Genomic DNA, 24,383 nt, shown 5'->3' with positions numbered 1-24,383 from the left:
GGGGCTAAACAGCAAAGAAGGGTCACGGAAAATGGATGCTTACCCACTTTAGGATTTTTTCCAAACTTGAGTCCAGCCCTGGCACTTGAAAGCAAGCACTCAGCTTACAAGAAGCACTTCAGTGGTACAATGTGTGAAGGCAGCGGTTAACTCTTGTCTTTGGATAAGAAAAGCGATTAAATTGTAAACCTAGCAGTTAGGAATTCTTTGAGAGTAAGAACTTTGGTCCACTTGTTAGATGATTATTTATTAATTGGTTTCTGGGAGATAGTTTGTGGGCTTTATGAAGACGGGATGCTTTTAGGGTGGATGGAAAAAGATTCAATGTAGGTGAAATAAGTCTTGAGGGGTGGGCAGCCTTCATTGAGCTGAGGATATTTTTAGGTCTGGGTGTTGCTGGTGTAGAAGCCAAGGGGTCCTGGAATGGGGTGCCTGTTTGGAGCAATTTGACTAATTTTATCAGGAGAGCATAACTGTCTAGAATGAGGAAGAAGGTGGGAAGAATTATGGTGAGCTATTTTCCCACCTTCAGTTTTGAAGGTTATTGAAAATGCTTACCTGCCTGTTTGTGATCACTACAGTTCTCCGGGAACTGGTACTCTTACGAACTGAAACTTTACCCGTGAGCTCACCAGCCTCATTTTGGCCACTGCCTGGGACTTTGGGATGCCACTCATTCCATTTGTAACTCAGTTTCTCTGATTAGAATGGGAGCGATAATTTCACCCATTTTACCTCTCTCCTGCCGTACACGCATTCTTTGACTAATTCAACAACTATTTAGGGAGGCTCTATTGGGGAGTAGGCACCCTTCTAGGCACAAGGAGGGGGATGCCCTTGAATAAAACAGAGTTTAATTTTCTTGTACAGGAGGCAAAACAGCAAATAAATAAACCTATAATATATATAACATAAATATGGATAATATAAATATCCATAGTGATTCGTGTTATAAAGGAAAACAGAGCAGCACAGGAGCTCAAGAGATACGAAGGTCAGGAACGCATCTTTGAGGATGTTATGTGAGCACAGACTTCAGGAAAGTGAGGGTCTGAGCCAATGGATGTCTTGGAGGAACAAAAAGACCAAGTGCAAGAGTCTGAGATGTGAACGCGCTGGGCAAGGTCACTGATGTAACAACAACAGCAAATGCTGCCATATTTCGGTGGTTCAATGCAACAAAAGTTTGTCTTTCATTCATAACAGAGTCTAGCAGGCGTCAGTGGCTGTGGGAGTCCTGTTCCACTTCGTCACTCAGGGATCCAGGCTGAGGGGCTCTGCCACTTTTTTTTATGGTCACACCCAGGGCATATGGAAGTTCCTGGGCTAAGGATTGAATCCGAGAATCATTACCTTACGTACTGAGTGGTTGGTATCTTACTTGAGGAGTTTACAGCCATTGCAAATGGATTGTTAAGCTGGGCTCCCTAAAGTCCACAGTTGGGAACAGTTAAGGCTAAATTAGTAACGGGAAGCCCTATTTGTAAAATGGGTGAGGCTGTAAAATCAGGTTTTCTGGAGTGTTTAATTAAAATGGTCTGTGTAATTTTTTTCCCCTTTCTTGCTCTGTTCCTTCAATTAGCACTTAAATTAAAAATCTTGGCTCTGATGGTTTTATTAGGCTTACATTCGTTTGACTTCACATCACTCGGATGATTTGCAGGAATATTGATGACCTTGTGATGATCAGTGCCTTGGTTATGTACGACGTCTGCTATTTTTCAGAAAATATATTTTCTTCCCCTTCGCATCTTTGCACATCAGGATGGCACACGTGATCATCCTTTCTTAGATGTTTTGTAAAGGTGTTTTAGGATTTTTTTTGGGGGGTGGGGAGGCCTCTCCTTTAAGTGCGGCCAGATACCCAAGTATTTCATCAGGAATTGGATAGCATGCATGATCCATAGCTAGGAGACTAATCGAAGCCCATTCTCTGAACCAGGTGACAAGTCCCATAGACTCAAGTTGAGGTGTCAACACAGGTAGCCACAAGCCAGGCTCAGCTGTTCCCAGAGCCAGAACAGATCAGAAGTAGGGAAACTCCCATAGCTTTTTAATGTCAATGTCTACTTACTCTTTCTTCATGGCAGTGGGCTCTGGTATAAAACTTGACTTGCCATATGTCCAGTCATGGAGAGCCATTCTAGCCTTTGACAAATAAGGCAACTTTGTTTGCATCTAGCTTTTTCCCTGAAGAAAAACTGGTGGAGCAGAGGAAGGGGAGGGGCTGTTTCTGTTCTGCTTCCGAGCAGTTTCCTTTTACCTCTCGCCTTTGGAGTACTGAAATTGATGCTTTTTTGAATTTGATTTTGCATTATTTCTCTTTTCATTCTGTGGTAGTGATCTTGGAAGGCGGGTCCTTGGGGCAGCATTCTGCAAACGAGAAGGGCTGTGCGCCTCACACAAGACCACTGGGCTCGTGGCACTTTCTTCAGTTTCAGCCTGAAACCCCGGGATACATTTGAGTGACCTGAAAACAGAGTCAGCTAATTTGGAGGGGCGACATGTTCCTGAAAAGAACACAGAAGGATGTGCTGAAGGTGGTCCTTGGCCCAAAAGCTGCCATGAGAATTTAAGTTGTGGATGATGAGAAACTGTAGAGGAAAGAAGTGATTGTATGCAAAGGTTACCCAATAATCATGTGATGCACATGCCTCGGCTGGCTCTTAACCAGCATCTTGTGGAGTAGAGCTGTCAGGATTCATTCTTAGATTCTGTCTAGAGTATGCGAGAATGAAAACCTCTGTGAGTGCCGAGTACTATCCGTTGGCGTCACGACTTAGATATTTGGCAGAATAGCAGAGAGGTTAGACTTATTCAGAAAATTTAAGTTTGCTTGACCTCTCCTGCTTTCAGGATTTTGGGGGGGAGGCCAGTGGGTAAGGCAATGATACCATTCCACTGAGGTACATTTTAGGTTTTTGTGGTGGTGGTGTTATTTTTTCAACTTGTGTCTCTCCTGCGTATTATTTTGGCATTTGTTCCTGTTCCACATGCTTCGATTAAAGTCGATGCTCTCTTTCACACGCAACCAGGATCTTATGTTAGGATAAATGGGAGGAGGTGGTGAAGACGCCGAAGGGCAGGTCTCCGAAACTGTTTTCCTTGTAGCTCATTGATAAACTCTTCCCTTCAGAATGGAGCTCTTACCCACCCCGACCCCAGCTACAGCATCCGGTGGATGGGAGGGGCTGGAATCATGCAAACTTGTGCAAGAAAACCATCATACATCACAGCGCGTGTCCTCATCTTTCAACAAACATGTAGTAAGTAGTTTCTCAATAAGCACCTTTCGTTTTCTGCATTTATGAAGCTCTGCACAACTCTGTGTGGGTGCTGGCAATGCAGAAATGAATATGGTAAGAGTTCCTGCTCTGAAGTGGCTTGTGTGAGTGAGACGATAGACAGGACAAAATGGATTCTCACCCTGTAGGATCACAGATGCCAGAATACAAGTGCATGCAGAGGCCAGCTCAGCACTGGGTATGCTAAATCACGCTTTCTTTTCTTTTCTTCAATGTCAGAACATTCTCAGCTATTTTTTAAAGTGAATTTCTCTTCTCAGTTGCTGCCATGCTCTCCTTCTGGAGAGTCTATTGAATCTTCTCATTCCATCCTCCATGCTTATTAACTCATTTATTTATCTGTCCACACTTCACCCTTTGTGATGGCCCCATTTGCCTCTCCAGGTACTTCTAAGCTATCCTTGCTTTCTCTATCCACTTACTGTGTGAAGTTAATGGCTTTAAACTAGACCACAGGATCTCTCCTTCTAGACACCAAACCAATGGAATAAACAGGAAAACCCATAAAAACATACTATTTTATCTCAGCCTCAAGCCAGAGTTTGGCCTGGAAGTGATTAGAGAACTTTTGTGTGTGTGTGTGTGTGTGTGTGTGTTTGCTATTTCTTGAACCACTCCTGCGGCATATGGAGGTTCCCAGGCTAGGGGTCTAATTGGAGCTGTAGTCTCCCGCCTACACCAGAGCCACATCAACTCGGGATCCCAGCCGCATCTGCAACCTACACCACAGCTCGCGGCAACGCTGGATCGTTAACCCACTGAGCAAGGGCAGGGGCCGAACCCGCAACCCCATGGTTCCTAGTCTGATTCATTAACCACTGCCCCATGACGGGAACTCCCTGATTAGAGAACTTTTGAGGGTATGAGTGAACAGAGGAAGGAGAGTTGTTTTTGTCCTGTGCAGTGCCAGCAGCCAGTGCTTACCCAGCTTCGAAATGGGTTCTTGTGACTTTGCCTTCAAGGAATACAATCTTAGTGGGGCCAAGATTTAGTCCTAGCTTCAGCGTCCGAAACAGTGATTCCTCAAATAAAGCCCTGGATTGGTCAGAGAGAAGGGACCTGTTTTGAGCCTGGTGAGAGCCTAAGAAGTCAAATGAGTTACTCTAATAGGAAGATAGCAAAAAGCAGCAGCAGGAAAAGTCTGGAATGACTTACCAAGAGCTTGTCCCCACGAATGGCTTGATCAACATTTTATTAACAGATAAACACATCAACCTGTTTTGCCACTGAAACTCAAGAGCTCAGAACTGTCAACTACTGTGAAATCTTCTACAGTCAAGAATGGGACTCTGCTTTACTCTCTGATTTTAAGTTAAGAACCACATGCTTGGAAGCTAAGTATGATCACCTCACAGCTAGGGAAAACTCAGAACTTCATGCTCATTTCTTCTTTGATTCTTTTTTCTTTCTTTTTTCTTTATTTTATTTATTTATTTATTTTTTGGTCTTTTTGCCATTTCTAGGGCCGCTCCCGTGGCATACAGAGGTTCCCAGGCTAGGGGTCTCGAATTGGAGCTGTAGCCACCGGCCTATGCCAGAGCCATGCAACGCAGGATCCAGAGCCACGTCTGCAACCTACACCACAGCTCATGGCAACGCCAGATCCTTAACCCACTGAGCAAGGCCAGGGATCAAACCTGCAACCTTATGGTTCCTAATCAGATTCATTAACCATTGAGCCACGACGGGAAGTCCTGATCCTTTTTTCTTATATTGACTGTCCTTCTGGAATTATTTTCCTTTCTCTGAAGTACTCCCTTATAATTTCCTTTAGGACAAGATTTTTGACAGTAGACTCTCGGTTATTGTTTATTTCTAAATGATTTTACTACTTCATGAAGGTGGTTTTTCTGGTTAAAAAAGTTTACATTGACAATTACTTTATCTTCACACCTTGAAGATATTATTCCACTGCCTTCTGGATTCTGTTTTTGAGGTGGAAAAATCTGCTGTCATTTTTATTGTCATTCCTTGTTAGGTGATCCATCCTTTCTTTCTGGCTGCTTTATCAACCTTACCTTTGTATTTGTTGTTTTTCAACTTTATTATAATGTCTAGCATGAATTTGTTTTTCTTTTTCCTACTCGGAATATCTTGGACTTCCTAGATCTGTAGAATTCATATTATCTATTAGCTATAATACATTCCAAGACATAATATTTTAAAACAATGTCTATCCTTATTTTTTCAATTCTATCTTTGTGGGAAACTGATAAATGCATGATAAACCTATCATGTATGGTCCATATCTTGTAACCTCTCTTTTATATTTCTCATCTTTCTATGTAATGTGGCAATTTTTTTGCATATATCTTATGTTTCATTGATTGTTTTTTCAGTTATACCTAATCTGGTTGTGTAACTCTACCCTTTGATGTAAAAAAAAATCAAGTTCTCTTTATGCTGTGATCTGAATGTTTGTGCCCCCCTAAAACTCATATATTGAAACCCTGAGTCCAAAAGATGATGGTATGAGGAGGTGAGGGCTTTGGAAGGTGCTTGAGTCATGAGGGTGAAGCCCTCAGAAATGGGATTAGCACTTTATCAAAGAAGCTCCAGAGAGATCCCTACTCCCTTTTGCCACTGGAGGATATGACAAGTCTGTGATCTGGAAATGGGTGCTCACCCAGTCATGCTGGAACCCTAATTTTGAATTTCCCGCCTCCAGAACCATGAGCAACAAATTTCTGCTGTTTATAAGCCATTCATTCTGTGATATTTTGTTGTCACAGCCTTAATGGGCTAAGGCAGCTTGTTAACTTGTTTGTTTTCAATCTGAACAGATAATACATTCACATGAATACAAGTTCAAAATGTACCAAACATTATCCAGGGAACTCTCTTCCATGTTCCCCTACTCCCTTCCCAGCCCGCTGCCCTCCACTGCAGTCCTCTGAATTGTCATTTCCAATGACTGACTCTTGGCCCACATGTTGCTGCTTGAACCTCAGGGCCATTCAGTGGGCCAGTCACACCTCCTGTCTCTAGGGCACCACCCTCCTCTGTGCTCCCGGGCACTCCCCAATCCTCCCCAGCCTCCCTTGCTAGGTTCTTCTTTCATCACTAATGTTAGTATTGAAGAAGACCGGGGCTCACTCCTTGACCTTATTCTCTTTTCTATCTACACTATCTCATCTCTTACTGCTGGTTAATCTCATCAAGTCCATAGATTTAGATGCCGTCTATATATTCACAATAGTCAAGTTGGTATTTCCTGCCTAAATTCTTCATCCAAACTTGAGACTTCACCTGCTTGACACTTCCACTTGGATATCTAGTAGACATCTCAAAACGAACAGGTCGAGGCGTTTCCTTTATAGCTCAGTGGTAACAAACCTGACCAGGATCCATGCAGACAGGGTTTCCATGATCTCTGGCCTCGTTCAGTGGGTTAAGGATCCAGCATTGCCATGAGCTGTGGTGAAGGTCCCAGACGCAGCTCAGATCTGGTGTGGCTGTGGCTGTGGTGTAGGCTGGCAGCTACAGCTCCGATTAGACCCCTAGCCTGGGAACTTCCATATACCACAAGTGCAACCCTAAAAAAACAAAATAAAATAAACAAACAAAAAAACCTAACAGGTCAAAAACAAGACTGTCGATTTTCTCTCTCACAAATCTGATCTAATATTCTTCTCTATTTTAGGGGAAGGAAATTGTATCCTTCCTGATTCCCTGGCTTTAAGACCCACATGCTGCTGAAATCTTGGAACTCTTCACCTTTGACATTTTTGGCAGTCTGTTTGGCCTAGAATGATATCATTTTATTTTAACTTTATTTTTCTGACTACTTATGATTTTGAGCCCATGTATGAGCTGTCTTTGGTTCTCATATGTGTATTGCCTAATCATTTCCTTAGCCCATTTATTTGTCTCTTGGGGTATTCCTATTTTTGTCCTGTACCATTTTGTGTTATGATGTAGAGCTCAGCGCCTGATCTCAGGGTGCACTATTTTAAGTTTCTAAAGGACAAGATTGTGGAATTTACTATGAAAACCAACATTAATTATTTGGGGGAACAGAAAGGCATCTTCATTGTTTCCACTTACATTAAATCTTTAGTGGCCCAACTTCCCAATTATCCAAGACCATCTGAGCCGTGTGCCAAAGGAGGTGCCTATTTCCCACTTCTTAGCATTTTTCTTAGAATGTGAGTCAAGCAGACGGCTTTCAGACGTCCTGCTGACTGGGATTCTGGCTTGTTCTCATGTCCCATTTCCTGCTCTTCTCCTGTTCTGATTTCTAAGCAGGTGTCAACCCCAAATCAGAATAATTATATGGATCACAGAACTAATGTCCTCAATTCTGCTTTGTGACACTTGAAATGGAATATTCTCGACTAATAGTTTGATGAGAAAAACATCTGTTGGGTTTACATTCCTACTGATGCTGAATGACTTGAAAACTTCTCTTGCAGCTTGTTGTCTGGATTCTTAGGGGATTATCTTGGGAATCACCTTCTAGCATAGATCCTTGCGCTCCACCTGGTATATGCTCAGAGGCAGTGTTTGCTGTCTCTCAACACATAGTATCTAAATGCTGCCAAACCTCAGGACTCAAGAAAACATCTGGAGGGCTTGGTGGGTTCTTAAGCAGTCAATCAGATGAGTTAAGGTATTACATTGAGATGGCCCCAGTGATTGAGTGCTGACTTATTCGCAGGTGCAGGGGTGGAGTGGTGTAGAAAAACTAAAATTAAGAAGAAGCTTGATGGAGGATAGTGTGAGAAAAAGAATGGGTACATGTATGTGTGTGACTGGGTCACTTTGCTGTATAGTAGAAATTGACAGAACACTGTTAACTAACTATAATGGAAAAAATAAAAATCATTAAAAAAAAAAAGAAGAAGAAGACGACGCTTTCAGGAAATGTCATGCTTGGCAGTCCTGAGTCAAGGAAACAAATTCACAGAACATCTTGGACCTAAGGAGTTATGTCAACTCTTTAAATGCTGCCATTTTTAGCTCTGAATAAAGGAGCGAGCCCTATCCTGCACCAGCTGTAACTCCTGCCCTCTCACTGCAACTTGGGTTGGATCCTGTTATTCACTTCTTGTCGGTCCGAGTCTTATATTTTTTTCTTCTTATGACTCAACTGTAAGGACAGAGCGATTGGGTCATATAGCCTTTTGCTAACTTTGGAAATGAGCATTTCTCTTTTTGTGGAAAAAAAAAAAAGGTGTGACCTCAAGTGGCTACAGTAACATTAATGTCCATAAATAATCTGAGTACCATGCTTACCAGGTACCAGGCAGTGGCTTAAGTAGTCACTGTAGAGGAAGTCATTTACTCCTAACGACATTATCAAGTAGAGGCTGTCATCATGTGCCCTGAGGAAACTGAGGCCCGGTGTTACTCATGTGTATGATCAACTTGCCCGATGTCACAGCTAGTAAGTGATCATCTTGGGATTTGAACACAGTGCCCAGGTGATGAGTAACAATCCTTCGGGATGTGTCCGAGCTGGGAATATCATTTGAGTGTGAGAGGATATCGAGGGGATACGCTCATCCTGCCAGTGTGGAGCTGAGGATTTGGGCAGAAGGGTTAGAATTTCCTGAAGGTCGACTCTCGTTTGCTGTGGGTTTTACTCTCCTTCCTATTCAAGCTGCCATCTCTAAGCTTGACTGGTAAGATTTAAAGGCATGAGTGGACTGCTTATGCTGGTTGAAAAGGTTCTTGAATCTTAGGTTTCCAACGTTTCCTGGGACCTTCTCTATGATTTCATGTGCTTTCAGAGAAAGCCAGGGTCTTGTTTGTGGTACATCCCTCATGCATTATATCAATGATGGGGCTGACTCCAGCCCAGGGGAGTCTATCATAGGCTCTCTGATCACATTTCCTCAAGTATAGTCTGGGTTTTGTCATGTGCTAAGAGGGTGGTTTCACCCTGGAATTTGTAACCCTGATATCTTTTCTCTACTTTCTAATAAATCCAATTAAATAAGATTACTATAACAACTGGAAACTTTTGCCTTGTAAGTGTCCCGCCAGAGAAAAAAAAAGCATCTTCTTTTCAAAGCATCTTGTCTTGAAAAACAAGTGCCTTTGAAGTGACATGGGGTTAATGAGATCCCAGAGAGGGGTAACTGCACACAAGAATGAGAATGAAAGAAACGAATGAGAATGAAAGAAACAATTAGAATTTGGATCATTCTGTGTTAACATTAAAGAACAAGACAAAGTTTTCCAAGCTTATGAGAAAAAAAAAAAAAAAAGAAAAAGGAACAATGTATTTCAAGTCCTGCCAGAACAGTGCTGAGTGAAGTCGGACTGTTACGCATTCAACTTCTTATACAAGGGACTTCTGGAAGCAGGCTCCTCAGGAGGCAGTAACATGTGGCATCAAGATCAGAAAATAAGGAGAATTACAGTTCATTTGATGAGAGTAATGGAGAGAAACGAACATGCACCTTAGAGGGACCAACTCTCCAGTAATTTAAACAAGGGACAACTTCAATGTTAAAAAAATGTAAGGGATGATAATGCCATCTAACTGCACAATTTTGTGACTACAGTGTTGTGTCAGCAGTCCCCACAACCATGCCAAGTTCAATTCTGTGTCAGGAGGGCTCCCAGAATGCATCATATGGTTGTACAATGGTTGATTTCAAGGGGAAGGATCAAAAGCATTCGGCAGAGGGAAAAGTGCACGAGCGATGTCCAGAGGAAACCAGGAGCAATATTTCAAGGGTCCTATCCCAGTGGGGTCACCCAGGACACACAATCCCCCCCCCCAGCAACCAACTGTGACAACACAGGGGAAGTGCCGCTGTTTGGGAAGCTCATTAGAGACTCAGTCCTCAGGGTTTTTATTGGTGGATCATCCTACAGGCACCTTTTGCCAAACAAATACCCAAATGCCAGAGCTTCAGAGGGGCAGCAGGTGTCCAGCACAAACCATGTGATCTGTGTACACAGTGTAGGCACATGGAGACTCTCCTAAGATGGGGTGGTGGGAACGCTCCTGAAATCCAAGTTCCCAGAGACCAGCCAAAGGCCAACCTTGTAAGAAGGTCCTTTTCAGGATAACTCGCGCTGGTGATGCTTTCCTGCACAAATGGAAAGTAGTATGATTGACTGCAAAAAGCTGTCATAAAGATAAGCTTAAGGAGTTCCCGTGGTGGCTCAGCAGTAACAAAGCCAACTAGTATCCATGTGGCTGTGACATAGGCTGGCACCTGTAGCTCTGATTCGACCCCTAGTTTGGGAACTTCCATATGCCACAGGTGCGGTCTTAATATAAGTGATCACACAATGGGATTTCTTTTTAAAAATTATTTCTATTGAAGTATAGCTGATTTACAAAGTTGTGCCAATTTCTGCTGTACAACAAATTGACCCAGTCACACATATAAATATATTCCCTTTCTTAAATTATCTTCTGTCATAGTCTATCCCAAGAGACTGGAATAGCTCCCTCTGCTATACAGCAAGATCACAGAAGCAAGAGATCCATGGGATCTCTGCAGTTTAGCTTGAGTCACCTGAGAGGAGACGACTCAAAGTGGCCCTTGATGCCACATGACAAACTCAGAGGGTAGGATACAACTCGACCCTATTTCCACGAGAATTCCACATCTCCAGTTACTTCTGCCACCCCCACCCGCCCTCTGAGCACGACCAGGCATGTCATTTGAACATCAACTCTTTTATTTTAAAATAACACGAGAAATTCTTTTCTGGGATAGCATATGCCAACTCTTTGGGTTCTTGGTGTGAAAACTACTATTTAAAAGGTAAAGTTTTTACTAGACTCTCAGGACACATGGGAAATTCAAAGCTGCACGGCAACTGCCCATATAGGGGTGTTTCTTCACATGAGTGTTAGTTGTTAATGTTCAGACACGGCGACGAAGTTTGTCTCTATGGAGACTCTAAACATGGTAGGTCAAGTGTGTCATTAAACCTGAACTTCTCCAAATTCCATACTTCTGGCCTCATAAAGAACTAAATGAGATTTTTTTTTTCAGTCTTTAGAAAGTCACAAAGCTTATTCTGGAATGGAAATAGAAATGACACGCCTATAATCAGAGATTCTGCAGATGAAAAAGACCTTATTAGGTCATCTAGTTTGCAGCTGGGTTCTTCTCAGTACAGCTGCCAGTGTCTAAACAGGGCCAGACTCCCTGTTCCCAGATACTCTAAGAAGGCTCTGCTACCATCTAATTAGGCTGGAAACTTCACCTAAAAGATCATTACGTCACCTATCTGGGAGCTACTACATGTAACCAATGAGGCTTTAAAGGTATATTTTATTTTTTTTAAATTGTAGTGAAGTCTAGTCGAGTCATAATGTTGTGTGAATTTCTGCTGTACAGATTCAGGTATACACGTACACAATCCATTCCCATTTAGGTTATCACGGAATATTGCTACTCAGTGCTCCCTGGTCCCCACCGACCAACCAGCCGCTCCACATACCGTCACCTGCATATCCCATCCCAAGTTGCCAATAACGTCCCTCCCACCCCCACCCTTTTCCTTTGGTAACCATTGGTTTGTTTTCCAAGACTGTGAGATGCTTTCTATTTGTAAATAAGTTCATTTGTATCATTTTTAAAAGATTCTACATATAAGGGACATCATATGATATCTGTCTCTTTTTCTCTGACTTGCCTTGTATGATGGTCTCATGGTCCATCACTGTTGCTGCAAAGAAGGGTATGTTTTACTTTTTTTTTTTTAGTTAAATTTAAAAAAAAATTAATTTATTTTTCTTTTTTATATTTGGAAAAAATATAAAAATATTTAAAAAGTGCTTTATTTTTCTTTCTTTCTTTCTTTCTTTCTTTTTTTTTGTCGTCTTTTTGCCATTTCTTGGGCCGCTTCCGCGGCATATGGAGGTTCCCATGCTAGGGGTCGAATTGGAGCTCTAGCTGCCAGCCTACACAGAGCCACAGCAACGCAGGATCCAAGCCACGTCTGCAACCTACACCACAGCTCACGGCAACACCAGATCCTTAACCCACTGAGCAAGGGCAGGGGCCGAACCTGCAACCTCATGGTTCTTGGTCGGATTCGTTAACCACTGAGCCACGACGGGAACTCCTATTTTTATTTCTTGATATATATATTTTTTCTACTGCACAGCATGGTGACCCAGTTACACATACATGTATACATTCTTTTTTCTCACATTATGTGTTCCATTATAATTGACTAGACAGAGTTCCCAGTGCTACACAGCAGGATCCCATTGCTAATCCATCCCAAAGGCAACATTCTGCATCTATTAACCCCAGGCTCCCAGTCCCTCCCAGTCCCTCCCCTTCCCCCTTGGCAACCACAAGTCTATTCTCCAAGTCCATGAGTTTCTTTTCAGTGGAAAGTTTCCTTTGTGCCATATATTAGATTCCAGATATAAGTGATATCATATGGAAGGATATATTTTAATGGTGAGCAGGGGGACGAGCTGGTGCATGGGCCTTTCAGGGCAGGGCTGAATTAAAATTCCAGAGGCTGGTTCAAGAGGAAGAGCCCTCAGACTGCTGTGGGGATGGGGGAGGCAGTAGACGCAGAGGGAGCCCATGAGGGTTTGCCCTGCTGAGTCCTCAGAACTCATGGGGGTTGGAGGGAAGGTGAAGGAGTGGTTTACGCTCCAAAGGCTCATTGACAACCAGGTTTAACAGGAAAATCCAAACGTGCATGTAAGAATAATACAGAAAATTCTTTTTCCTTCTGTCCTCCAAATTGATTCATTATAAAATCCAAGTACATGTCATCTTTTGTTTGTAATGCCAGTGACCCATTGTCAAAAGCCACAGGCTACCCCCCGGCCCTCAAAGCAGTAGGAGGGCTGGATCCTCTTCTCCAGTATTTCTGGTGTCCCGTGGTGTATTTCTGAGATAGGGAGCCGGGCTGAGTAGACATCCAGCTCGCTTTGAAATGAAAGAGATGTGACCATCCACACTATTATATCTTACGCCAGTTCGATAGTTTTATAGGTACATTAGTTTAACATGCAAGGGAAGATACCAGATTTACTGTAAATAAGGACTGGGGAGGGCAGAAGAGAAGGATTCTGAGGGCTTCCTCCCTTTCATCCTCCTTCCATCTTTTCCTTAATCATTTCATCTAATTAATATTTATTAAAGCACTTCTGTGGACCAGGTGCTGGGATCAGCTCTGGGTCCCTGCACTCAAAGAACTTTTTCTCCAGTGGAAAATCTAATATATAAGCAATTAAAATATAGTGTGATAAAGTCTATGCAGTGACATGTGGGCTGACATCTAACAGATGGATGGGAGTTAGTCACGTCAAACAGGAGTGAAAATACTGGTTCCTGGCAGAGAGTAGAGCAAGTGAGAAGGTCGTAGGTCTGGAAGAGCACGACCCAAGCAGGCAACAGGAACAAGCCCAGGGTACCAGGATCCTACAGGGGAGGTGGATGGAGTGACAGCAGTGAAATGAGGAGGGAAAAAATACGTTGAGATAAAGGGTGAAAAGACGATCAGAAGCCAGGTCAGGAGGTTTTGCTTAGAGAGCTGAATTTTCCCCAAAGAGCAAGAGAACTCACTGAAGACTGATAAGCAAGAGAGAGAGCCCCAGTGAAATATTTGTGGAACTATCCCTAGATGCTTCTGGCTGAGATGGTAACTAACCCTCTGAAGAGGTTAAATCAGTGGGACTCTGTACGGAGGAACACCAGGCACAGTAAAGTTTGAGGGTCCCACTGAAAATAACGGAATAAATGGAATTAACTGAAGGTTGATGTTTGGAGCCGTGATATCCACACTCACCATCTTTCCTCCCGACTCGCCTTCCAAAATGTCCAGCGCTGGCTTTACGCTTATGTCCCACTCCCAGCCTCCTGGCGGAACATTTAAAAATGTACTTGTAGAAAACATCTACACAATAGAAAATTGTGCACATAATGTTATTTAGGGACCTCCAAGGCTGGAGCTTGGCCCCTGTGCTATCACACCATCATGAAGCCTGCTGGGCGATAAGCCTCGTACCTGTGCCTATGCGACCAACCAGGTTTTTGGTGCATCCTTAAAAATGAAGGTATAACCAACTATCCACAGATATATTTGAGGTGAGCCTCCATGTGAAAGCCAGAATCCAGAATAAATAGAAAAAAACCCCAAAGCCTTCAGAACAAAGAGAAAGTATAGAAAAATAGAATACTTTTCTTTTAAAAAAAAATACGCTTTGAAAAAGAAGAGATGGGATTTCATCTGTAAAAAAAAAAAAAAAAAGAATAGACAAAGATATCAAAGAAAAGGACATTAAGATAATCCAAAAAAGCTCTTTGAAATGAAAATTATTATAGAAATAAAAAACCTCAGTGAAAGGTTTGGAGGGAAAAAAGAGGAGATGTTTCAGAAAGAGGAATAGGAAAAAAAAGATGGAGAAGAGAATAAGAATGGGAAGAAAACCAGAGCGTCAGACTTGCAGGTCCAAATTCAAGACTACGAATTTTAGTCTTCAATTTCTGTTTTCGGGAGTTCCCGTTGTGGCCCAAAGAAACGAATCTGACGGGTAGTCATGAGGATGCGGGTTCGATCCTGAGCCTTGCTCAGTGGGTCGGGGATCCGGCATTGCCATGAGCTCTGGTATAGGTCGAAGATGCAGTTCGGATCCTGCATGGCTGTGGCTGTGGTGTAGGCTGGAGCTGCAGCTCTGATTCGACCCCTAACCTGAGAACTTCCATTTGGCATGGGTGGGGCCCCTAAAAAGCAATTGAGAAAGTTGAAAAAAAAAAGTCTGTCTTAAATTACTGAGGAGTATGAGTTTTCAGATTGAATGGGCCAGCGAGTGTCCAGCACAATGGGTCAAACAACACCCATTACAGTGCACAATAAAGGTGAAATTTCAGAACACTGGGGCCAAAGAGAGGACCCTAAGACCTTCTCTTAAGAGCAAAGAGGTCACATCCAGAAAATCAGGAACCAGACTGATGATGCCATCTAAAGAGGAAGGCAATTCGGGGAGAGGAGACACTTTGGAATCAGGTGGCTAGAGCTGCGTGAGCAGACTCAGGACTGGGTGTGCGAGTTCGGGTACTCCTAGGTGATGGGAGACATGAGGAAGAAGGAGAGTTACCTCCGGGGACCTCCTGCCTCTGAGGGGTTCTGGGGATGAGTATAAGTGTTATGGTAGGAGGCATGGGCCTTCTGTTCTTTGATTTCTCTGCTGGCTTCTGCTATTTTTCTTTCCAAATGGACAAGAGTGATTGATAAATCAGTTAATACTTCGATGCTTAAAAATTTATGGAGGGTTTCTCTTTTCTTCTCAATAGAGTCTCATAAACTCTAGGAGGGCATATGTAAATGTTGTTCCAAGATTAATATTTAAATATAGAGAATGGTTCATAAGAGCCTATGTTTCTGTACAGTCTCTTTTACAAGTAGGCAGTTAAAGGTTTCCATTTGTCAGCAGATTTTTTTTTTTTTTAAGATTTGGTAATTGGGATGTGCAGAGACCCTTATCCTATTATCCTAATGGAAAAATGCAACCCAGAATAAAATGCACAGAAAGCATCCATAATACCTGGCCTAATCATGTGTGAAAGGCAGCGGTCATCAGCGGATGCTGGGCAATGCTGAGGGCCAGTCCAGGTGCAATGAAGAAAGTCCCATCCTTTGAGCTTCGTTCTTCTGTGTACCCTTGTCTTCTTGCCTCTGGCTGCTTTTGAACTTTTCTCTTAACATCGGCATTCAGAAACTTGAGTATGATGTGTCTTGGGTTTTTTTAAAAAAATATTTATACTGTTATGGTTGGCTAAGCTTCTTGGGTTTGGGGGGCTATAGTTTTTATCTAATTTGGAAAAATATCAGCCCCATTCCTTCAAGTAATTTTTCTGAATCTTCCTCTTCTTTTTCTGAGATTCCAATTACACATGCATTGGTTCTACAGATATTGTCATGTATCTCTACAGCTTTGATTATTTTATTCTAGTCTTTTTCTCCATGGACTTCATTTTAATTAGTTTCTTTTTTTAATTGAAGTGTAGTGAACTACAATATTATATTATATTTAATGTTACAATATTATATGATTCAGTTGTGCAACATAGTGACTCAGTATTTTTATAGATTATATTTCATTTAAAGTTATTACTAAATAATAGCTATATTTGCTTGTGCAGCACAATATATCTTTGTTACTTTTTTATTTTATACATAGTAGTATGTTTCTCTTAATCAGATACCCCTGTCTTTCCCCTCCCCCTTCTTTCTCCTCACTGGTAACTGCTAGTTTGTTGTCCATAACTGAATCTGTTTCTGTTTTGTCATATACATTTGTTTGTTTTATTTTTAGATTCCACATATAAGTGATAACATAGCATATTTGTCTTATTATCTGACTTATTTCATTAACAGTACACTCTAGGTCCATCCACATTGTAGCAAATGGCAGAATTTCATTCTTTTTTATGGCTGTGTAATATTCCATTCTATATATGACCACATCATCTTTATCCATTCATCTGTTGATGGACTCTTAGGTTGCTTCCATATCTTAGATGTTGTAAACAATGCTGCTATGAACATTGGAGCACAGGTATTTTTTCCAATTAGTGTTTTTGTTTTCTTCAGATATAGTCCTAGTAGTGGAATTGCTGGATCTTACGGCAGTTCAAGTTTTAGTTTTTTGAAGAATCACCATAATGTCTTCCATCGAGGCTATACCAATTCATATTCCCAATTAGAGTGTAGTGGGGTGAGCTGCGGTGTAGACTACAGATACGGCGTGGATCTGGTGTTTCTGTGGCTGTGGGGTAGGCTAGCAGCTATAGCTCTGATTGACCCCTAGTCAGGGAACTTCCATATGCTGCAGGTGTGGCCCTAAAAAGCAGAAAGGGGGCTGGAGGGCAGTCCTGATAAATACAGCAACATGTTGTGCTTAATTTATAAAGAACTTTCATAACTTCATGTGAAACTGTACAGTAGTAAAAATGTACCAACAGGTAATTTACAAAGGAAATATAAAAGGCTTATCATAATGTTGAGAATTTGCTATTCATCATAGAAATCCAAACAAAGAACCAGGGTTTCATATTTTAATGTGTTGAAGTGGCAAAACTTTAAAAAGAAAGCTATCATGAAATTCAATTTTTCATTAAATTCATATACTTCCTTGAAGGCTGTGGGCTCTGCCCAATCAAGGAACTCCATTCCAGGGCTGGGATTAGCGTGTTGCTGGAGGTGGAGATAGCCCCGTGGAGGAAGTAATGAACTAGAAAGACATAGGTGGAGGCCCTGCTGAGATTCTTTCAACTTCTGCTTTATTGGCTTGAGGGTCCCGGAAGCCCCCCCCCCTTTTTTTGTATCAGACAAAACTGGAAGCCCCTTTGAATAGCCAGAATGACAGAGAATTGCCTTTGGCATTGAGTATTCATGATAAGCAACTGAGAGAGTTCCAAAGCTGGGAAGGAACCCTGGCTTTGGAATCTGCTGAATGTGCACTTTTCCCACCTCCTGTCTCTTGGATTATTTTTGGGGGTTGAGATTATCGACCAGAGAAATTCCTCTTGACCAACTCTTCATTTTCCCTTTCCCTCATAAGAGGAGGGAGAGCCAGATCCCCGAGGATGCCATGGGAAGCTTCTGTGATTCCTCCTAGTAACACAAACAGCCAGGAGGAGCCGGTAAGGTTTGCCATATTGCTTCCAGGCTTTAGAAGAATGAAGCTTAACCCCCATGCAGCACAATAACAGAGGTTGGTTGTGCCTAAAGAGTGAGACCCGAGCCAAGTTCCTTCTTCAAGGCGCCCCACATAGGGAGCAGTCCGAATTGAGAGACAGGAGGGAAGGGCAAAGGCTGTGAGAAATGGAGAATGGAGACATTGTGCCAGCTCCAAAGGGGACGGCTGGGTTGAGGGCCAGCAGACGTGGGAGGACACCCAGCCTGGGTATGAGCATCTTTGGAATGTTCAAAAGAAGTTGGCGATTGCGACCTTTAAATATTGGTAACTCATTTAAAAACACAAACCAAACCACAAACCACACCAAAGCATGGTGTTCCCGCACCACTCAGGTTTAACAAGGGCCACAGGCTTCCAGGCTGTGTACTCCGGATTGGACCGAGTTGTCTCAAAGGGAAATTCTTGCTTGTCTGGGGAGGGGAGCTTCTTCATAGGCGAGTCAGGGAGGCTGCCCCTGATCATCTGTACCTCTTACTAGTGGGGGCTCCAGCTCTGCTCCTGCCAGGAAGACCAGACCCACCTGTGATAGTCCTGGGATGGGCAAGAGATGAGCGAGCATCCACCGTCTTGTCAACACAGGGGGAGCCAAGGGGCGAAAGCTCTCCCGGGAGAAGAGGACAGATTTCCCAGGAAGAGACAGCTCGAGGGGAGGGTTCCTGGGACGATCCCAGCTTCCGGCCGGCTGGCTTCTGCTCTAAGAATTTTTACACATTATGGTTGCCTGACTCCTGGGACTGCTTTGCTATCTGAGCCGGCTGGTTGTATAAAAATTCTCTTGTGCATGTTCCCTCTACCCTCATCCTTCTAATTCATCTCTATATGTTTAATTTAATTCCATGCATCTCTGAATTTTGGTCCTGATGCTTGTGTCCCACTCTCACCCATCTTTCCTCTCCAACACTAGCTTTCTGCTGTCTGAGCAACCTGTGGGGGTTGCTCTTTCTCGCCTCTGTGGGGATGGGGGCGCTCCTGACATTTGGTACTTGAGTCTTCACATCATGGGGCTTCACGCAACTTGCCTCATGGAGTTCTTCCTGCCTTGTTGGCATATGTGATTGTGGATGAAAATGTGTGCGTGGGTTCATTCTGTACTTACTCAACAGATGTTTACAAAACATTGCCATAGGCTTGGCATTTTACTAGTCCTGCAGGACCAGAGATGGATGAGGCATGAAGGGGGTTTATGAGCTAAGATTAAATAGCTAACATTTATTGAGCATTTAATAGGTGCAGGTTAATGTGTGCTTTCTGAATGTATTACATTGAATCCTCACAAGGACCCTGGGAAGTAGGGATTTTCATCCCCGTCCACAGCTGAGAAAGAGAAGCCATTGCCAAGTTCATATGCCTTGGAGGGGGAATGGCTGGGGCTGTGACTCCGGGATCTGACTCCAGGTTCCTGCTATGAACAAGAGCGCCACACTGACCCCAGCACGCAGCGTGACTCAGGCAGATTTCCTTCTGCTTATCGATGTTCAGTAGCTTTCCTGGAAACGGAAGGGGGTTCTTGGAAAGTAGGACAAAGAGGACCAGTTCCTCTCACACACATCACTTTGAAGAGTCAGAAGTGCGGCGTGTCTTTTGGAAAGCAATCTGGCAGAAAACATCAGGATGCTTTAAGACTTTCAACCTAATTACAGCCCTTCTGGGAATTGACTCTGAAGAAAGAACCAAAAATCTGGGAAAAGCTATATGCCTGGGGATGATCATTAAAACACTGTCAAGAGAGGTAGAAAATGCACTTACACTGTAGTCGGAGATGCAGAAGAAGCTTCCACTTTCCTTTTCTTTTTTCTGTAATGAGGCTAATCTTCCCCAGGAGCGCTCACCCTGCCCCTTCCCCCACCCCTTTCCCCCCGGGGAAATCTCTGTACTCTGGTCGGGGTAGTTCAGCTCAAGCTGTTGGGCGTCAAGTCGCACGTTCTTGCCCCTCCGCCTGGGCCAGGCAAGGTGGCGCCTGGTTTGCGGGCGGTGGGTGTGAGTGTGAGCTCCTGGGGGTCGGAGGCCTGAAGCCTTGGAAGCCTGTGCACAGTGGTCTTTGGTCTGCCCTCTGCCTCTTCTGGCCTCTGGGGTGATGACTTCTTTCTCTACACTCTACTGTCATTTGATGTGGACGTTTGGGGCAATTGAATTTATGGCGTCGGGCCGGGGCCTGGTGGCTTCGTCCCACTTCCGGTCAGGCTGGAGCGGAGGAGCATCTGAGGTCTGGGTGCTCAGTCTGGGTGGCTTCTGCTTTACTGTTTGCTGCTGCCTGGAGGGAGTGATGGGAAGAGGACGACATGGGATGCAAGCTGTGAAGCTGAAAAAAACAGAAGCTCTGACAAAACAGAAGGGAAACCAAACTAACTTACACCAAGAGTGGAAACACTCATGCTTCAGGAACAGATAAAGAAGAGCGGGTAAAATTTTTACCAAAGCTAAGATGTGAACATGGAGAAAAAGTGAGCTGTCTCTGGGGTATAACTGGGGTCACTTTTGCTGTGCAGCAGAAATTGGCACAACATTATAAATCAACTATACTTTAATAAAAAAAAGGGATAACCACACATATTGGTTTATGGATAGAATGAGTCATATATTTGTGTATCTCTTAAAGGAATTTTAAATGCAATACAAGTATTTGAAAAACTGGAAAAGAAAGATCCCTCAGCGTTGTTGGAAAATCAGCCTCTGAGTTTCAAGAACCTCCCCCCCCTCCCTGGGGAAGCAGGAATATCTGCCTTTGCTCTTCCCGTGGGAGTGCTAACCAGGAGTGTCTCCGCCGACACTGGGCCCTGTGACCATCATCCAGGGTCAATAGGAAGCCAAGAGGAAGTCTCTCCATACTGAATTATGGGTGATTTTCCCTTCCAAGGTTTGGTCTTAATTTTTTAATAAATCTTTTTTTTTTTTTTTTACTTTTTAGGGCTGCACCTGCAGCATATGGAGGTTCCTAGGCTGGGGGTTGAGTCAGAGCTGCAGCTGCTGGCCTACACCACAGCCACAGCAAGACCAGATCCAGACTGCATCTGCAACCTATACCACAGCTCACGGCAACACCGGATCCTTAACCCACTGAGCAAGGCCAGGGATCGAACCTACATCCTCATGGATACTAGTTGGATTCTTAACCTGCTGAGCCACAACGGGAACACCCAAATTCTTCTTCTTCTTCTTCTTTTTTTTTTTTACAGCCAAATCCTCTGCATATGGATGGAAGTTCCTGGGCCAGGGATTGGATCTGAGCCACAGCTGCGACTTATACTGCAGCTGTGATGATGCCAGATCCTTATACCCACCCAGTAAAGGATCGAACCTAGGCCTTCTGCAGCAACCCGGGCTGCTACAGTCATATTCCTAACCCACTGGGCCACAGCAGGAATTCCAATCTTTTTTTTTTTTTTTTTCAAAGATGAAGGTGACGTTTAAGTTACGGCCTATCAGAGAACCTTGTTTGCCTCTCTAAGGAAAGGGGGGGGGCTCTTTCTGAGTCAATGTTTGTAAATGCAAGGGGTCAAGCAACATAGAAAAACTGACTCCTAAGACGTGTCGTCCAGGCCCCACTGGGCCGCACGTTCATCACTGGGGTCACGGAGCGACACCTAGACTGACCCCTCCCTTGGGGACAGACCCACGGTTCCCCCAGTCCGATTAGAAAACGAAGTTCCTGGATGAGTGTGAACTGCTGAGGGATTATCTCCAATGGACTTTGCTCTCTACCCTTGCCTGGAGAGCTTGCTTTTTGGAGAGCAGAGATTTTCGGCCTCTTGAGAAGGGCCATTGAGAACGGATGGCGGAGGAGACAGGGCACAGGGTGGGAAGGTGGATTTAGGGGCTGTTCCGCCCAGTGAGCGGTTCCAGGAGCTGCCTCGTTCTGGTCCTGCTGTGGAAAAGAACCCGCTGGATGTTCATACACGCACCTTCTTACCTGTTACTTGAGGGGCCCCTCACGTCAGGACTCCAATGCTTGTTCACAGTCTTAGCCATCTCTTGAATTGAACGCAGGGACAATGCTGCAAGCTGTTGAGCAGGAAGTGGCTGGAATATGTTTTGCAGACATCAGAAATGCCCCGAGGAGAAGGTTAATGGGTGAGAACAGAAGACGTCTTTTTTGACGACTCAGATGCCAAACATATTTTATCTGCACCAAAGTCCCTAGAGGTTGTTTTTATGTGGGTAGTTGTTTTTCATTAAAGTAGAAATCTTTTCTCTTTTTCTTTTTTTTTTTTAATTTGGAACATTTTTGCCTTAAATATATTTGTGCCCCAGTGAAACCTCAGGTCAAGCCCCCCTCAATGCCTGTGGTCCCCCAATTATACTGGTTAATCTTGGTTGTAGACACACCAGGACAAGCATTACGAAAGGCTTCTTTTTATTTTCCTTGAGGATTTTCCTTTGAAAGAAGACATTCTATTAAATTCTAATGTCTTAAGGATCCAGGGTTGCCATGAGCTGTATAGGAGGGTTCCTTTTCTCCACACCCTTTCCAGCATTTGTTATTTATTGACTTGTTCATGATGCCGTCCTGACCAGTGTGTGGTGGTACCTCGTTGTAGTTTTGATTTGCATTTCTCTAGTAATCAGTGATAACATGTCTCTTTCCGAGGAAGAGGAGAGGTATATGGATGATGATGACTTTACCTTGAACTCCTAGTGATGTGATTCACAAACTGCAATGAGCAAAATACTCCTCTAGGAAACCTGATAAAATTTATATTCTCGGTCCTCATTCTCCAGAGGTTCAGATCCACTAAGTCTGAGGCCTGGCCTGAGAATCAGCCTTCAGCAGGTCCCTAAGTGATTTGATGTGGGTATCTGGAGATCGCCCTTGAGCAAATACCAGTGGACGAGTTCATTAACCCTGGGGCCCAGGTGTTGTCAGTCCTGAGCCTTCTGGGTGGAAGAAGCATCGATCCTGGGTTAGGACTGGTCTTCTCACAAACTCTGGTTTCCTCACCCTATCTGCATGGTCAAACTGGAAACGCCCTGTCTGATAGTCCTAGAAAGTACTCACCCCAACTTTCCTGTCCCTCATCTGTATAACACAACTAGCATGGTGCTGGGCCCATAGCCAATACAGTCAAATTCTTTTTGATCTCAGTTGAACAGCGCTATTGCAACCAGTTGTCTTTTCACTGCTCTCAGAACATGGAGACAACTGTCAGCGCTCAGAACCCTAAAGAGAGGATGCATCATGATTCAAACAGAACAAAGAGAGAGCTCCCGTTGTGACTTCGGGGGTTAAGAGCCAACTAGGATCCATGAGGATGCGTGTTTGATTCCTGGCCTCGCTCAGTGGGTTAAGGATGTGGCATTGCCATGGGCTGTGGTGTAGGCTGGCAGCTATAGCTCTGATTTGATCCCTAGCCTGGGAACTTCCATATCCCACAGGTGAGCCCCCCCCCCCAAAAAAAAGGAAAAGAAAGAAAGGAAAAGAACAAAGAAGTTTAGGATTGATTATATGCTGTAGTTATAGCATCGCAGAAAATGACAACTGTCAGGAGGGTCTCTGTAGAGAATTTGAAAGAGAAATGTTTACAAAAGTTTTAAGCTAAGAGCAGAGAGATTTCAGGAAAATAATATTTTCAAGAGAATTATATTACTATTTTGGGGGGATTCTATATCTATTTACCTATCTATGTATCTATGTATCTGTTATCTGTATATCTATCATCAAATTTGTCACATACACGATTCTTTCACATGTGGATGTGCCTGTGCATGCTCACACACACACACACCTACACACACGTGCACACACACACGTACACACACACAAATGTGAGGAATATGTTGGACTAGAGGATAAAAGCCTGATCGCTGTTTTAAAGACGTGTGGCAGTGCAGACATTTGGGGCAGGCCATTTTTATACTCTTAGCATAAGTGACTAATGAATGTGTTTCTGCTCATTCTTAATATACACATCTCTGATTTTCTTAGAGTGCCAGCTGGCTCATTAGGAAGGCAGTGGTAATGGAAAAATTCAAGATATACCAGAGTTCTTTTTTGTGTGTTTGCTCACTCAGCTTTCTGGTGGGAGGCTGACACATTAATTCATCAAACATTTACCAAATTCAGAGTAGTTTCTATGTCTCAGAGGGTCACGACCGGCAAAGTTCAGGTCTGGAGGGGGCTTTCATTAGGGAATTGATATTTCCACACTCGTCTTTGAGGTCCTGATATAACAAGCCTTGGAAAAAGGAAGCGGCCTGGGGATTCTGTGTCTTTGGATATATGTATGATGTTTCTGTGTCTGAGCAAACCCAGATGTCAGAGCTAGAGTGCATTTGAAAATTGCCACAAATGGTAAGTCAGACTCAGTTCGGAGTTGCTCGCATTTCACTTGACTGCTGTATCAGTGGTGCCAGTGCTGTGTACACTGCATGCTGATACCAGGAAGTAGATGGATCCCTTTAGTGTGTCTTTAGTTCCTTCTGGCCACGTG

At 43.5% G+C, this 24,383-nt stretch overlaps 2 protein-coding genes and 1 long non-coding RNA gene across 3 annotated transcripts in view; 2 read left to right on the top strand and 1 right to left on the bottom strand.

Moving 5' to 3' along the window:
• The window catches only part of DISP1 (dispatched RND transporter family member 1), a 1,033,384-nt gene that overhangs the window by 501,787 nt on the left and 507,214 nt on the right, over positions 1–24,383 (bottom strand). The gene's annotated exons all lie outside the window — the stretch shown is intronic.
• LOC110255736 (uncharacterized) overlaps positions 1–24,383 on the top strand; it is a 230,729-nt gene that overhangs the window by 104,992 nt on the left and 101,354 nt on the right. Inside the window, exon 5 of the mRNA XM_021065090.2 lies at positions 3,137–3,266. Within this exon, the coding sequence (XP_020920749.2) occupies positions 3,137–3,266 (130 nt within the window). The remainder of the gene's footprint in view (positions 1–3,136; positions 3,267–24,383) is intronic.
• Positions 4,507–8,145, top strand: LOC146398802 (uncharacterized). The gene is made up of 2 exons (XR_014817406.1): positions 4,507–4,778; positions 6,810–8,145. It is a non-coding gene; the product is annotated as an uncharacterized LOC146398802 (long non-coding RNA).

Source organism: Sus scrofa, chromosome 10 (genome assembly GCF_054392235.1).
Source record: "Sus scrofa isolate SSC_HxYL_T2T_F1_AM1 chromosome 10, Sscrofa_HxYL_maternal_Yorkshire_Landrace_v2.0, whole genome shotgun sequence".
NCBI classification, from domain to species: domain Eukaryota; kingdom Metazoa; phylum Chordata; class Mammalia; order Artiodactyla; family Suidae; genus Sus; species Sus scrofa.
Note: the sequence above shows the minus strand (reverse complement) of the source record. Positions and strands in the feature narration are given on the sequence as shown.